Below are 14011 nucleotides of genomic sequence, written 5' to 3' on the forward strand. Positions count from 1 at the left end.
TAACTAGGTTCATGTGTACCATGCAGGTGTTCTCAATACCACATGACTATCTATCTATGTCTTTGGAGTAACTTCTGGGAGTGGGAAAGGCAAATGGAACCCATATTCCAAGGACAGGGGAGGGAGTGAGGAGCTAGGGTCCAGCTCACAGGTCAACCAGTGGCCACATCTTTTTGAGGATAACAGTTTCCAGTGTAAATTGCCATCATAGTTTGCTTGGATGATGGCATTCTTTTCTTAAAAGTGGTTTCTCTATGCCTACATTGCCCACCCCCCTCCCCAGACCAGTCTCTTCTTACATCAGTCAGTGGTGTCTTTTTAGCAATTACTATAAACCTCTCACTTCAATCAGTGACTTCCAATATCTTTAGTTTGGCCTACAAAGGCCTTCATCACGAGACCCCAATCACTCCAGGTTTACCTTGCTCCACTCTCTCCTTCACCCTTTTCCACTCAGTCCACACTGGCTACCTAACTAGCTTCTTGGAAACATCATGTTCTCTGCATATGCTTTCCACATGACCCTCCCTCACCCAAAATATTTTCTTTTCTCCCTGCAAGTCTCAGCTTATATATCACTTCCTCAAGGAAGCCTTTCTTGAGCATCCAGGACTAGGTAACATGCCCTCATGTTCACTGACAAAGAGCGTGTCTTTCCTGGCACATGTTATTTTGTGAGGATTTGGTTACCATCTTCCTTTCCCATCAGAGCACATGCTCCATAACAGCAGAAACAATGTGTCTTAGTCACTGTTTTATCTCCAGTGCTCAGCACGATGCCTAGCATATGGCGTGTGCTTCATATTTGACTTGGCGTGTGCCATTCCCTCTCTGTGGGGTGTCACGCTTCCATTGTTGCATTTTTCACACCTTCGTTTATTTTGCATTTAGAGTTTACAAATTGACGGTTCATGAGCCACATTGCTCACAAAATACTTTTAGATTCCCCTTCCACATATTAAAGTCAGTAGATTTCACAATTAAAAAATCAGAAGATATGACAATACTAAATACATAGTCCCAAGACAGTTACCCACCTTGAGCAAATCTTCTGTTTTCTGGGATATGGCAGGTGCTCAATATTGTTTATTACTGAATTGATTGATTAACTGAAAATGATTAACACTTTTCTATTGCTATTGAATTTCAATTTTATGGGATCCACTGTGGACAATGACGATACAATATTGAAAGAATGATTATGAACTCAAGGACAGTTCTGAAATATACATGTTTAACACTGAAATATACATTTTTAACATGTTTAATACAAGGAAGAGACAATTCATATTTAATCCAAGAGTTAGGTCCAGTTGTCCATTAGAAAATTGTAACTTGAGGATTTAAAGAATGTCATCATATTGAGAAGGTCTTGAGTTAGGTGAACTGAATAGCTTCAGATAAGAAAATGTGCTGTTCTAGTAACAACAACCAGTCCTACTAGGGGTCCTAGTACCCCAGTAGTGCTATTACACATGCTCATGAATGAACCCTAATAATAAATGGGAGTATAACTGCTACTTCAAAAGTGACAGTGTGGCTCTTTGAAGTCTTCAACAGACCTTGGTAATAATGACACTCTCAGGCTTTGTTGCTTGCAGGACTGATTTTGGATGTTAGAATCTGCATCATTCCAATAATTACTTAACTTAAAAATATTACTTGAAAGTATAAAATATAAAAATGGAAAGGGTTATTCTTTTTATTAGCCACGTTCATTGGGCAACATTTTAGTTCACCACCTCACAATTTGATTATTAACCTTGAAGCTAATACTACAGGTAATTTGTAAAGTTTGTTACATTTAGAAAGTGTAAAGGGCAATATTTTCTCTATTTAATAAAGTAAATCTTCTAATATGATGTATAGCTTCTTATCTCTAACATGTTTGGTTCTTTAATACTGACATAAAGATTGAATTAAAAGTACCAGGAAACCCTAATATTAATGAATATAATAAAAACAAATACCTTGAAGGCAACAATATGGCGCAACGAATGGATATTAGGAAACAGAAAAATTTTGACATGTAGATCAATCTTTTTAACAGAGGGAAAGCATGCAATAAAGGTTAGGTTACATGTCACATCAGTCAAATTAGAAAGGAAACAACATGTGCTGGCTTATTTATAAATAAAAAATGTTCGACAGACAATTCAGATTCAAATCTTTAAGCAAGATAAAACTTAGAGATTTGTCATTTTTCTTCTAAAAATTATGTTTTATAAAGGATTTTATGATGTGTTGATGCACTGTTCTTCTTCCTGTCATACACTTTTATGTCCTGAAGGGTTGTTGATAAGACAGCATCCTTGATGAGAAAGAGAGAGGAAAGAAGAGAGATTTTTGAAATAAGCACCATTTTTGGTCAAGTATTTATTATAACTTAGCCCTTCAATATTTCATATGATTAGTCATTGTTTTAGCTAGTTATTGATAAAAGCAAGTAGACAGACTTGGTAAATTTACCACCAATTCCTTTTTCAAATCTCAGTGTCACTTGGTACAATAATACCATTTTTTAAACAATTTTTCTAAGTTATTTACCTTTTTTCTTTTTGAAATAAGAAATCCAAGATACACGAAAACACCTAAATACATGTAAAATTTTTCTGTCCTGATTTTATCATAGTTAAAAATTTTTAAAGTTTTCCACCCATGTGTATCTTATGAATGTTTTTATGGACTGTTCAAAGTATCTAAAAAGTTGTCGTTATGTTGTTTATATAGTTCATCGTTCACAAAGATTAGAACACATACATTTTGCCATAAGTTATTTTTATAATATTCTTTTTTTAAAAAAAGACTTTATTTATGTATTTCAGAGATAGAGCAAGCACATGCATGAGCGGGGGGAGGGGCAGAGGGAGAAGCAGGCTCCCCGCTGAGCAGGGAGCCCGATGTGGGGCTCGATCCCAGGATCCTGGGATCATGACCTGAGCAGAAGGCAGATGCTTAACTGACTGAGTCACCCAGGTGCCCATATTTTTACAATATTCTTAATCAGACATAAAGTATAATTTCCATTTTATACTGTACCTTTAAAAGTGACAAAATCCTGATCCTATAAAATGATTTACATCATTTTATTGTATTATTGTAATATTTTACCAAAAACAGGATTATATTTCGTTCATCAAGAAATATAAAATAGGGCTATTTTTTTCTCTGTCTGACTTATTTCACTTAGCATAATACCCTCTCAGTCCACCTACGTTGTCACAAATGGCAAGATCTCATCCTTTTTATGGCTGAGTAATATTCCATTATATATATAATATCTTACATCTTCTTTATCCATTCATCTAGCAATAGCACTTGGGCTACTTTCTTATCTTGGCTATTATAAATAATGCTTCAATAAACAAAGGGGCGCATGTATCTTTTTGAATTACCGTTTCTGTTTTCATTGGGTAAATAACCAGAAGTAGAATCATTGGATCATATAATATTTCTATTTTTAATTTTTTGAGAAACTTTCATACTGTTTTTCATAGTGGGTATACCAATTTACATTTCCACCAACAGGGCATGAGGGTTTCTTTTTCTTCACATCCTTGCCTACACTCATTATTTCTTGTCTTTTTGACTCTAGCTATTCTGACAAGTAGAAGGTGATAACTCATGGCTCCGATTTGCATTTCCCTGATGATTAGTGATGTTGAGTGTCTTTTTGTCTGTTCATGTGTCTGCTGGCCATCGGTATATCTTCTTTGGAAAAATGTTCTCTGCCCCTTTTCAATTAGATTATTTGGGTATTTATTTATTTATTTATTTATTTTGAGAGAGAGAGCAAGTGGGGGGGCAGGGACAGAGGGAGAGGGAAAGAATCTTAAGCAGACTCCACACTGAGCATGGAGACTGATGTGGGGCTCAATCTTATGACCCTGAGATCATGGCCTGAGCCAGAATGAAGAGTGTCTGACTTAGCCACCCATACACCCCATTTGGGGGGGTTTAAAATTCTTCATATACTGGGGCACCTACGCAGCACAGTCAGTTGAGGGTCCAGCTCTTGGTTTTTGGCTTAGGTCGTGATGTCAGGGTCATGGGATCAGGCCCCACATCAGGCTCCATGCTCAGTGAGTAGTCTTCTTGGGATTCTCTCCCTCTTCCTCTACCCCAACCCCCTGCACTCACTCTTTCTCTTAAATAAATAAATAAACGAATAAATAAATAGATAAATAAATCTTAAAAAAAATAAAATAAAATTCTTCATATATTTTGGATAGTAACCCGTTATCAGATATATCCTTTGCAACTATCTTCTCCCATTCAATGAGTTGTCTTTTTATTTTGTTGATGGTTTCCCTTGCTATGAAGAAGGTTTTCATTTTGATGTAGTCTCAATAGTTTTTCTTCCTCAGGAGACATATCTAGAAAAATGTTGTTAAGGCCAAAGACAAGGAGATTACTACCTGTTTTCTTCTAGGAGTCTCATGGTTTCAGGTCTCACAGTTAGGTCTTTTACCCATTTTGAAGTTGTGTGTGTGTGTGTGTGTGTATCATGTAAGAAAGTGGTCCAGTTTCATTCTTTCACCATGTAATTGTCCAGGTTTCCTGGACCATTTATTGAAAGACCGCTTTTCCCCATTGTATATCCTTGCCCCCTTTATCATAGATTGATTAACCATATAAAAATATGGGTTTATTTCTGGGCTCTCTATTCTGTTCCATTTATCTATGTGTCTATTTTTAGTCCAGTACCATACTATTTTGATTACTATAGCTTTGTAGTATATTTTGAAATCTACAATTGCAATACTTCCATTTTTGTTCTTCTTCCTCAAGATTGATTTGGCTATTTGGGGTCTTTAAATAAGTCAGACAGAGAAAGACAAATACCATGTGATTTTACTTATATGTGGAATATAAAAAACAAAACAAAGAAACAAAAAGCAGACATAGATCTATAAATGTGGAGAACAAACTGATGGTTGTCAGAGAGGAGGGGGATAGAAGGATGGACAAATTGGGAAAAGGGGACCAAGTAAGAGTTGCAGACTTCCAGTTAGGGGATAAGTCAGTCATGGGAATGAAAGGTACAGCATAAGGAATATAGTGAGGGGTATTATAATAGTATTGTGTGGTAACAGATCATGGCTACACTTGTAGTGAGCACAGCATAAACAATAGAATTGTTGAATCACTGTGTTGTATACCCGAAACTAATGTGACATTGTGCATAAACTATACTCAAATAAAAACCAAAAAAGAATGAAGAAAAAATAAGAAATAAAAAAGTATAAAGTACATATTTTTAAATTGTCATATGAGGAAACACTTTGGAGTTTCCAAGCTCTTACACAGACATGTGTTCCTGAAAATAACTTAATTTTAATCATTGTTATTAATATGCTCTTCTATCAATAGAAAGATTTGTACAACTTTGTTTCCCATCTTTATAACTTATACTTGGACATGTACAGGGAAGTGACAGAAAATACAATCTTCTATCTCAACATATAGGTTAATTTTTCCACTTTTAAATATTGCACATATAAAGCAATTTATTTGCCAAATTGCCAAAGTGTCACAAATATGAAATAGCAAACAATACTTTAACTTCAGACAACTCAGAAAGTTTGTTGAATTAATTAATCCTTCTAGGAGTTTGACTGGCTTAAAAAATGATATTATTTTTTCTGATACAATGACCATGAAGTAAGAGTTTTATAGAACCTAATATTTCTGAAATTTATAATATGAAGAATCTCTTGAATAACAATCTGAAGAAAATAATCAGTTGTAGGCCCAAGCTTCTTCTTACCTTTCTCTGTGAATGCATCTTGGATATTTTAACTGCCCTCTGTCACATCGCACTCTCAGTTCAGATCCAATAACAGAGAACTCAGTTATATATGTATTTCTCTTACAAAGAAACTCAATATACTCGCCATGAAAAATATTTGGTCTATCATCAAAATCCCATTTCAGGAGTAAATTATTATTTTCCATTTCAACAAATGATAATGTGCAAGGCTCTGAAAAAATAAAAAGAAGAAAATTATCTTGACGCATCTTGGCACTAACAGGAAGCATTTTGCTTCCTATTCATGATGACCTTAAAATTCCCAGACATTAGGGTGGCAACTAAGTTGGAATTAATATTTGAGTCAGAAAATACATTCAAGGGTCACAGAAAACAGTCTGCCATTTGTCTGTGTGGTACTGGATTTCGAAAAGTTGTATGTCCTGCCAGTCACTTATCTTTATGCCATTTTGGTTTTCAAAGATAGTAAACAAAAAAGGTGTTTTTATAAAGAGCATTGGTAGTTACCAATAATTATTGAAATAATGTTCTTTTTCTTATTTTTTTCTTCAGAAACCTCAAATAAAATCCCCATGAGATAAAGTACTTGATTGTTATAGATAAAAATATTATGGAAATGTAGAAAGCCATGGGATTGTCAACAATGACTCAAACTCTATGACCTGATGGCATCCAGAGTGGTTGACAGTTTCCTCTCTTTCAAATTTCCAGTTATTAAGGAATATCAGTTTTAGCTTAAGATGTTTTAAATTCTAAGCATTGAAAATATTATTGCGTCCTTCCATTAATGCTTTAAAACAAAACAAAATGAAAACTTAAGATAATTATTAGAATACTCAACAAATTTTTTCATACTAAATATTTTTCATAATAAAAATATTCATATTTTCAAAATGTCAAGTTATTTCAGAAAATGGATTTGTTTGTGTCCTTATTTGCCTTCTGGATGACATAGCAACAAACAGTAGGTCCTGAGATAAGTGAAAAGTCCAGAGTTGGTAATAGAGCATATGAATCATACAACTGTAATACATTAACACTTCCTTATTTGATATTTTCGGTAAGTATTATTGAATCCCTAAGTGTCAGATGTTATGCTAGAAGTTCTATAGACAGAATACAAATGAAGAAAAGTAATCAGAAAGACTCTAAGAGAATCTTTATAGTCACTGCAAAACATCTTTGACAATGAGGTCAAATGGCACTTAATTTAAAATGTTATGGTTCTACAAAACATGAAATTTTAATTAAAACAAGTTAAAAATTAATTCATGGATGTTCTGTTCTCAGCTATGACAGAATAGACTATCAGATCAGCATGTCTACTAAAAACTAGAAAATTTGAAAACAGACACGAAGCAAGTATTTCAAGGGATTAGAACATTTCCAAGGCCCTCAGTACTCAAGATGCTAAGGTTCTGGTAAAAGCTCATTCAGGTGAGCCCAACATTCTCTGCAGCATTTTCTTCTTGGGATATTTGTTGATTCTCAGCATGAGCTGAGAGACTGTAGAGAATGGCCAACAGCAAACATAGAGCTAGCAGAGCTTTTGGAAATCTCATATTGTTGAGGATAGAAAAATGGAAGTTTAGGTCAGCCATGACAGCCATGACTTGAGGGGTCAAGAACCCAGAGGAATGGGAGGTGCAGAGAATGAACGTGATACTCTGAACTGGCTTTTCCCTTGAAGCATTTGCCTACTCTTGACTTGTGCAAAGAGAGAGGATAAAGAGCCAAGCAGAAAGTGAATGAAAAGCTACCTTAAGCTTTTTTGGCAGTCTCCCAGTAATATGAAAGCCAGTCAAGAAGGAGGAACCTTGGTGTAAATACCAAACTCTTAGTGAAGAAACCTGCAGGGTTACGTTCTACTAGTAGGGGCAAATAAAAGTCTGAAAATAAGCTTAGTAAAAGCTGCATTTCTAATTAGATTGAAACTAACTTCCCCTACACTATCAGCCAGAAGAGGAGGGGAGTATTCTCTAGAACAAGATGACATCATCATTTCAAGCTTCTAAAATTTTCCATACATAATATTTGACATTCTATCAACTGTTAACAGAAATAGCAAAAAATTAGGCTAGAAATTGAAATAGGCCTACAGATGATCCAGATAATGGAGTTTGCAGGCAAGAATTGAAAGATAAGTGTGGATAACATGGTGAAGAAATAGATGTTAAGATAAAGTCTTTCATCAGACACCTGAAATCTATAAAAAAAAAAAAAGCATAAAGCGGACATTCTAGAAATACAAGGATATTGAGAGCTCAGTAGATGAGTTTAAAGCCAATTGGACACAGGATTAACGAATTGGAAGATATATCAGTAGAAAATTACCAAATGGGAACAAAGAAGATAAAAGGTTCCTTCCAGACCTATGAAAAACATCAAGCCACAGATTCAAGAAGTACTACCAACTTGAAGAATGAAATGCTCAGGGACACCTCGGTGGCTCAGTGCCTTCAGCTCATGTCATAATCCCAGGGTCCTGGGATCGAGTTCTGCGTCAGGATCCCCAATCAGTGGAAAGTCTGCTTCTCCGTCTGCCACTCCCCCATTCATGCTCACTCTCTCTCTCTCTCTACCCCTCTCTTCCAAAAATAAATAAATAAAATCTTAAAAAAAAAAAAGAATGAAATGCTCAGAGAAACACATATCAAGGCCCTGCATAAATAGCCTACTGAAAATAAAAGGAAAAAGAATCTCAAAACCGGTAGAGTACAAAAAGCAACTTAGTTTCAAAGAAGTACCGTTAAGAATGGCATTGACTGGGAACCTGGGCGGCTCAGTCGGTTAAGCGTCTGCTTTCAACTCAGGTCATGATCCCAGGGTCCTGGGATCGAGTATTGCATCAGGCTCCTTGCTCCGTGGGGAGCCTGCTTCTCCCCTGCCTGCAGCTCCCCCTGCTTGTGCTCTCTCTGACAAATAAATAAGTAAAATCTTAAATAATAATAAAAAAAAAAGAATGGCATTGACTAACAAGAACTACAAAATGCAGAAAAGGATAAAATGACGTCTTCTAAAGTAGGGAAAGAAAAAGAGGGCCAAGCTAGAATTCTATCTCTGGTAAAATTACTCGTCAAAAATGAAGGAAAATAAAGAAATTTGCAGACAAACAAAAACCGAGAAAATAATAAAGAAATAATATTTTTCAGGCATGTGCAAAATGATCTCAATCAGCAGTAGTGACAAACAGGAGAAGATGAGAAACAAATCACTGAAAAACATATCAACAAATCTTAAAGAATATTTTTGGAGAACATAATATTCATTGTATCTTTGGGACTTAAACTATATGTAGAATGAAAACGCACGACACAGTAATACAAACAGTGGGAAGGGTAACTCAAGCTAAGGTGTTCTGGGTCTTGGAGAGGTGGTATAAGTACTAATTTATATTCAGCTGTAATAAGTCATGGTTGAATTATGTGATCTCTGTGATAACAACTAAAGGAAGCCAAGAGAAAAGTATAATCGACAAGCTAGTAGAGAGTGAAATGGTATAAAAAGAACTGATTTACCCAGAAGAAAGAAAAGAGAGAGAAAGTGAAGAATGAAGAACAGATAGGATATATATCTAGTATAGTTAAGATGGTAGCTATAAACCAAATATATAAGTACTTATGTTAATATGTATATGGACAAATACTATAAAGAGAAAGATTGTCAGACTAAATAAATATGCTTTAAAATAAACAACTATATATTGCTTATAAGATACACACATTAAAAGGAAGAAACCAAAATGTTGAAAGTTAAAGAGTGAAAAACTGTATGCCTTGTAACTGCTTGTTGGAAGTTTGTACAGCTAAAGTAGACTTGAGGCAAAAACAAACAGAAACAAAGTATTAGTACAGATAAGGGAGGATTCTTTTAAACTTATAGAGGGCCAGTACACCAAGATTTCATATGCTTCAGGGGCACCTGGGTGGCTCAGTGGTTAAGGGTCTGCCTTCGGCTCAGGGCGTGATCCCAGGGATCGAGCCCCACGTCAGGCTCCCTGCTCTGCTGGGAGCCTGCTTCTTCCTCTCCCACTCCCCCTGCTTGTGTTCCCTCTCTCGCTGGCTGTCTCTCTCTCTCTGTCAAATACATAAATAAAATCTTGAAAAAAAAAAGATTTCATATGCTTCAGTTTGTGTGTACCTAGTGGAATAGTATAAAAATACAAAAGCAAAAATTGAGAGAACTAATACGAGAAATGTTTTTAAATGCATGGAGTATAAGGGACTTTAACATACTTCTTTTGCTGACTGATAGAAAAACAAACAGACACAAATCAGCACGGATATGAATGAACTTAATAAGAAAAACAAAATTCAACTGACATAAATGCAGCAACAGTGGATCCAACAATAACAATTATTTGTTAGTTTATTTCAAGTACAAAAGAATGTGTACCTACAACAAATATATACTCGTAATAAAGTAAATATCAATGAATTTCAAAAGATTGATATAATTCAAAGTGTGTCTCAAAGGATTCAAATTAGAAATCAATAACAAAAGAAAACTAGGAGATCTTCCAATGTTTAGAAACTAAAAAACAAACTTCTTTTTTTTTTTAAAGATTTTATTCATTTATTTGACAGAGATAGAGACAGCCAGTGAGAGAGGGAACACAAGCAGGGGGAGTGGGAGAGGAAGAAGCAGGCTTCCAACGGAGAAGCCCGATGTGAGGCTCGAACCCAGAACGCCGGGATCACGCCCTGAGCCGAAGGCAGACACTTAACCACTGTGCCACCCAGGCGCCCCTAAAAAACAAACTTCTAAATAACTCAGAATGTACACAAGATATCAAAATGGATATCATATATTTTTTAACTGAATGGCTGAATAATAATAAAATTCCAAAATATAAAAATGTGTGGGATAAAGTTAAAGTTGTGCTCAGTGGGAAATTTATAGCCTTAAATTTCCTTAACAAATTAAATTAAATGTTCTTTAAAAATCCTTAAAAAAAACAANCGGGATCACGCCCTGAGCCGAAGGCAGACACTTAACCACTGTGCCACCCAGGCGCCCCTAAAAAACAAACTTCTAAATAACTCAGAATGTACACAAGATATCAAAATGGATATCATATATTTTTTAACTGAATGGCTGAATAATAATAAAATTCCAAAATATAAAAATGTGTGGGATAAAGTTAAAGTTGTGCTCAGTGGGAAATTTATAGCCTTAAATTTCCTTAACAAATTAAATTAAATGTTCTTTAAAAATCCTTAAAAAAACAAAGGCTGAAAATCAGTAATCTAAGTATCCACCTAAAAAGCTAAGATTAATAAAATAAACCTAAGAAATCAGAAGAGAGGAAATAATGATAAGAATATAAATTATTAAAATAGTAAGCACCATTTGATGAAAGGGTAACAAATGTAAATATTAGTTGTTTGAAAGGCCTAATAAAAGTTATAGACCCAGGGTGGCTGGATGGCTCAGTGGGTTAAGTGACCAATTCTTGGTTTCGACTCAGGTTGCGCATGATCTCTGGGTCCTGAAATGAAGCCCTGGGTTGAGCTCTGGGCTCAGTGGAAAGTCTGCTTCCTCTCTTTCTCTTCCTCTGCCCCTGATCTTCCCTCCTCTCTAAAATAAATAAATAAATCTTAAAAAAAGAACAACAAAAAACTTCTAAAAAAAAAAACCAGGAAGAGCCTTAGAAAGACATGTCAAGAAAGAAAGATATAAGCTTAATAGCAGTAAAAACAAATGACACATCACTAAAGACATCACAAAGAATTTAAAATGATGCTGTGAACAACATTATGTCAACAAAAGTGACAATTTAGATATTATGGACAAATTTCCATAAACCACTTTACTAAAACTGACAGCTGTCAGGATCTTTCCTTAAAGAGAACTTGATGTTCGAATGGCATGTTTGGTGGATTCTTGCAATTATTAAGGAAGAAATGGTACCAATCTCACACAAATTCCAGAGAACTGAAAAAGAGGGAACTTACCAATTCACCATATGAGGGAAGTAGAAACTTCATACCAAACGCAAAGGAAAATAACAGACTGATCTCTTTCATGAAAATAGATACAAAACTTCTAAGTAAAATACAAGCAAATAAAATCCAACAACATGTAAAAAGCATAATTCATCACAACCAAGTGTGATTTATCATAGGAATGTAATCATGCTTTAACATTCAAAAAGAAGCAATATAATTCCAGGGGGAAAAGTAATAATATGATTATTTAAATAGATAGTGCTAAAATTAAACACTCACTGAAGATTTTTTTAAAAAACTCTTAGAAAAATAGAAATTAAAGCTTTCTATATTTTTAATTTGATTTTAGAGTATTTATAACACTGTAATTAAAGATGAATTGTTGAAAGTTTTACTTATGAGATTGGGAAACAAGATAACCACTTCCTGTTCTACTCAGTATTGTACTCAAGTCCAAGCTGGTGAAATTAGATAGTGAATAAGTCAGATATGGAAACAAAAAATATTTTCTTTTTATTTAAAGATAAGCTTTTTTATGCCTTCTGAGAATCTTTGTAGATACTGTCACTTCTACTCAAATGCTTCACTAAAAAGGCATAACTTGCTTCAACTTTCTGTCTTTGTTTCCCCATTGCACTCATGTTTTCTATTATAGTTCCAATCACGCTGAATGGTAATTGTTAATATATGTACCCACACCACCATGACTTATTCATCTTATCGCCCCATAAAACAACAGTACCTGGTGTATGGTTTGCATTTAATAAATATTTGTTAGGGCAAAATGGACTATAGTTATTTATGATCTACAGGAAAGAATAGAAACCAGAGATGAGATAGGCACACAGATACACGAATATAGCAAATTAAGCATGTTAATAGTATTATATCAACTAACAGAGAAAATAAAGTGAAAAAAATATGGTTTTATTTCTTGAATAGGTGGCTATTTCGTAGTACATACCTAGACATGATGGTGGCATAGTCCACACTCCCTCTAAGCAATAGGACTCCTTAGACCCTTGAAGGAAATGGTGATCAAAACATTTGTATTCTACCGAGGAACCATTTTCATAGATGTCTAATGTTGAACTGATTATGACCCCATTTTTAATAAGTGGAGGAGATGCACACAATCCTTTAGATTCTGAAAAAGATGATTTTAAAAGTATACAATGAATTTCTATAATAAGCATCCAAAACTTTAATAATTGCTATAGAAATAAATAAGATAGGGACAACTAGGTGGCTCAGTTGGTTAAGCACTGACTCCTGATTTCAGCTCAGGTTGTGATCTCAGGGGCATGGGACTGAGCCCCATCCTGGGCTTCATGCTCAACATGGAGTCTGCTTGAGGATTTCTCTCCTTCTGCCCCTCCTGCCCTCTGCCCCCAGCTCATGCTCTCTCTCTCTCTCTAAAATAAATAAATAAATCTTTAAAAAAAGAAATAAAATTAGATATTTCACATAAAAGCATTTTTAAGATAGCTGTCAAATTTTAAATATTGAGAGCATAGTTCTATAATAACTTCATACTATAAAATTGATTATTACAATAGAATCTCGTATTATAATATTGAAAAAAATTTAAAACTGGTAAAGTATTAATAATCATGATTTTATTTTTCCCTTTTTATCTATTCAAAAGTGAAAATGTATGAAACCCCTTTGAAGCCATGCTTTCTGTACGTATCCTCTTCCATTTTTTTCTTATTAAAAGTAATAGTTCCATATCCAAGGAGCAGACAGAATCTTTCAATCTGCATCAAGCCCTCTTCAGCAAACCCCAAGAAAAGGAATGTTTTCTAGAGTTGTTGACTGTTCGCATGAGGGGGACCAGTCTTCTGATAGTCTGGTGATATCTATAAGACCTATTAATTTTCCCCTTTATAAAATTGACTTATTGGAATTAAAAGATGTCAGCATAGGCATCCTATTTAAGTGTATGTGCTTACAGGAAATTGATCAGATCATTCCCAATTTATAGATTAGAAGATGATGGTAAGTTGAGTAGGGTCTTTCTTATACTTTGAACACAAGTGGTGATATTGGTCACCTAAGAAATTGTCTGAAAGCACTGTTTTACCTTTTCTAATACATAAAGGATATCTCACTTCTCCTCTATTGCATTGTACAGATAATTCAGACAATGAGGTTGATGGAGATAAGTCATATCCTTGTTTACATACAAAATCTATTAAATCTCCATGTAAGACCTTTCCTTCATACTTCCACTTCATTTCTATGTTATTTCTGTGCATGTAATCCACATTAATAGTACACGGCT

The 14011-nt window shown here is 34.7% G+C and overlaps 1 protein-coding gene across 3 annotated transcripts in view; it reads right to left on the reverse strand.

Moving 5' to 3' along the window:
* Positions 1 to 863: 863 nt before the first annotated feature.
* F13B (coagulation factor XIII B chain) overlaps positions 864 to 14011 on the reverse strand; it is a 34846-nt gene continuing 21698 nt past the window's right edge. For all 3 annotated transcript variants that reach the window (XM_034666973.1, XM_034666972.1, XM_011225058.3), the window contains 4 exons: positions 13811 to 14011; positions 12689 to 12871; positions 5771 to 5984; positions 864 to 2311 (listed from right to left, as the gene is read on the reverse strand). In XM_034666973.1, coding sequence (XP_034522864.1) covers positions 2278 to 2311; positions 5771 to 5984; positions 12689 to 12871; positions 13811 to 14011 — 632 coding nt within the window. In that variant the 3' untranslated portion in view covers positions 864 to 2277. The remainder of the gene's footprint in view (positions 2312 to 5770; positions 5985 to 12688; positions 12872 to 13810) is intronic.

The sequence above is a fragment of the Ailuropoda melanoleuca genome, chromosome 8 (genome assembly GCF_002007445.2).
Source record: "Ailuropoda melanoleuca isolate Jingjing chromosome 8, ASM200744v2, whole genome shotgun sequence".
NCBI classification, from domain to species: Eukaryota; Metazoa; Chordata; class Mammalia; order Carnivora; family Ursidae; genus Ailuropoda; species Ailuropoda melanoleuca.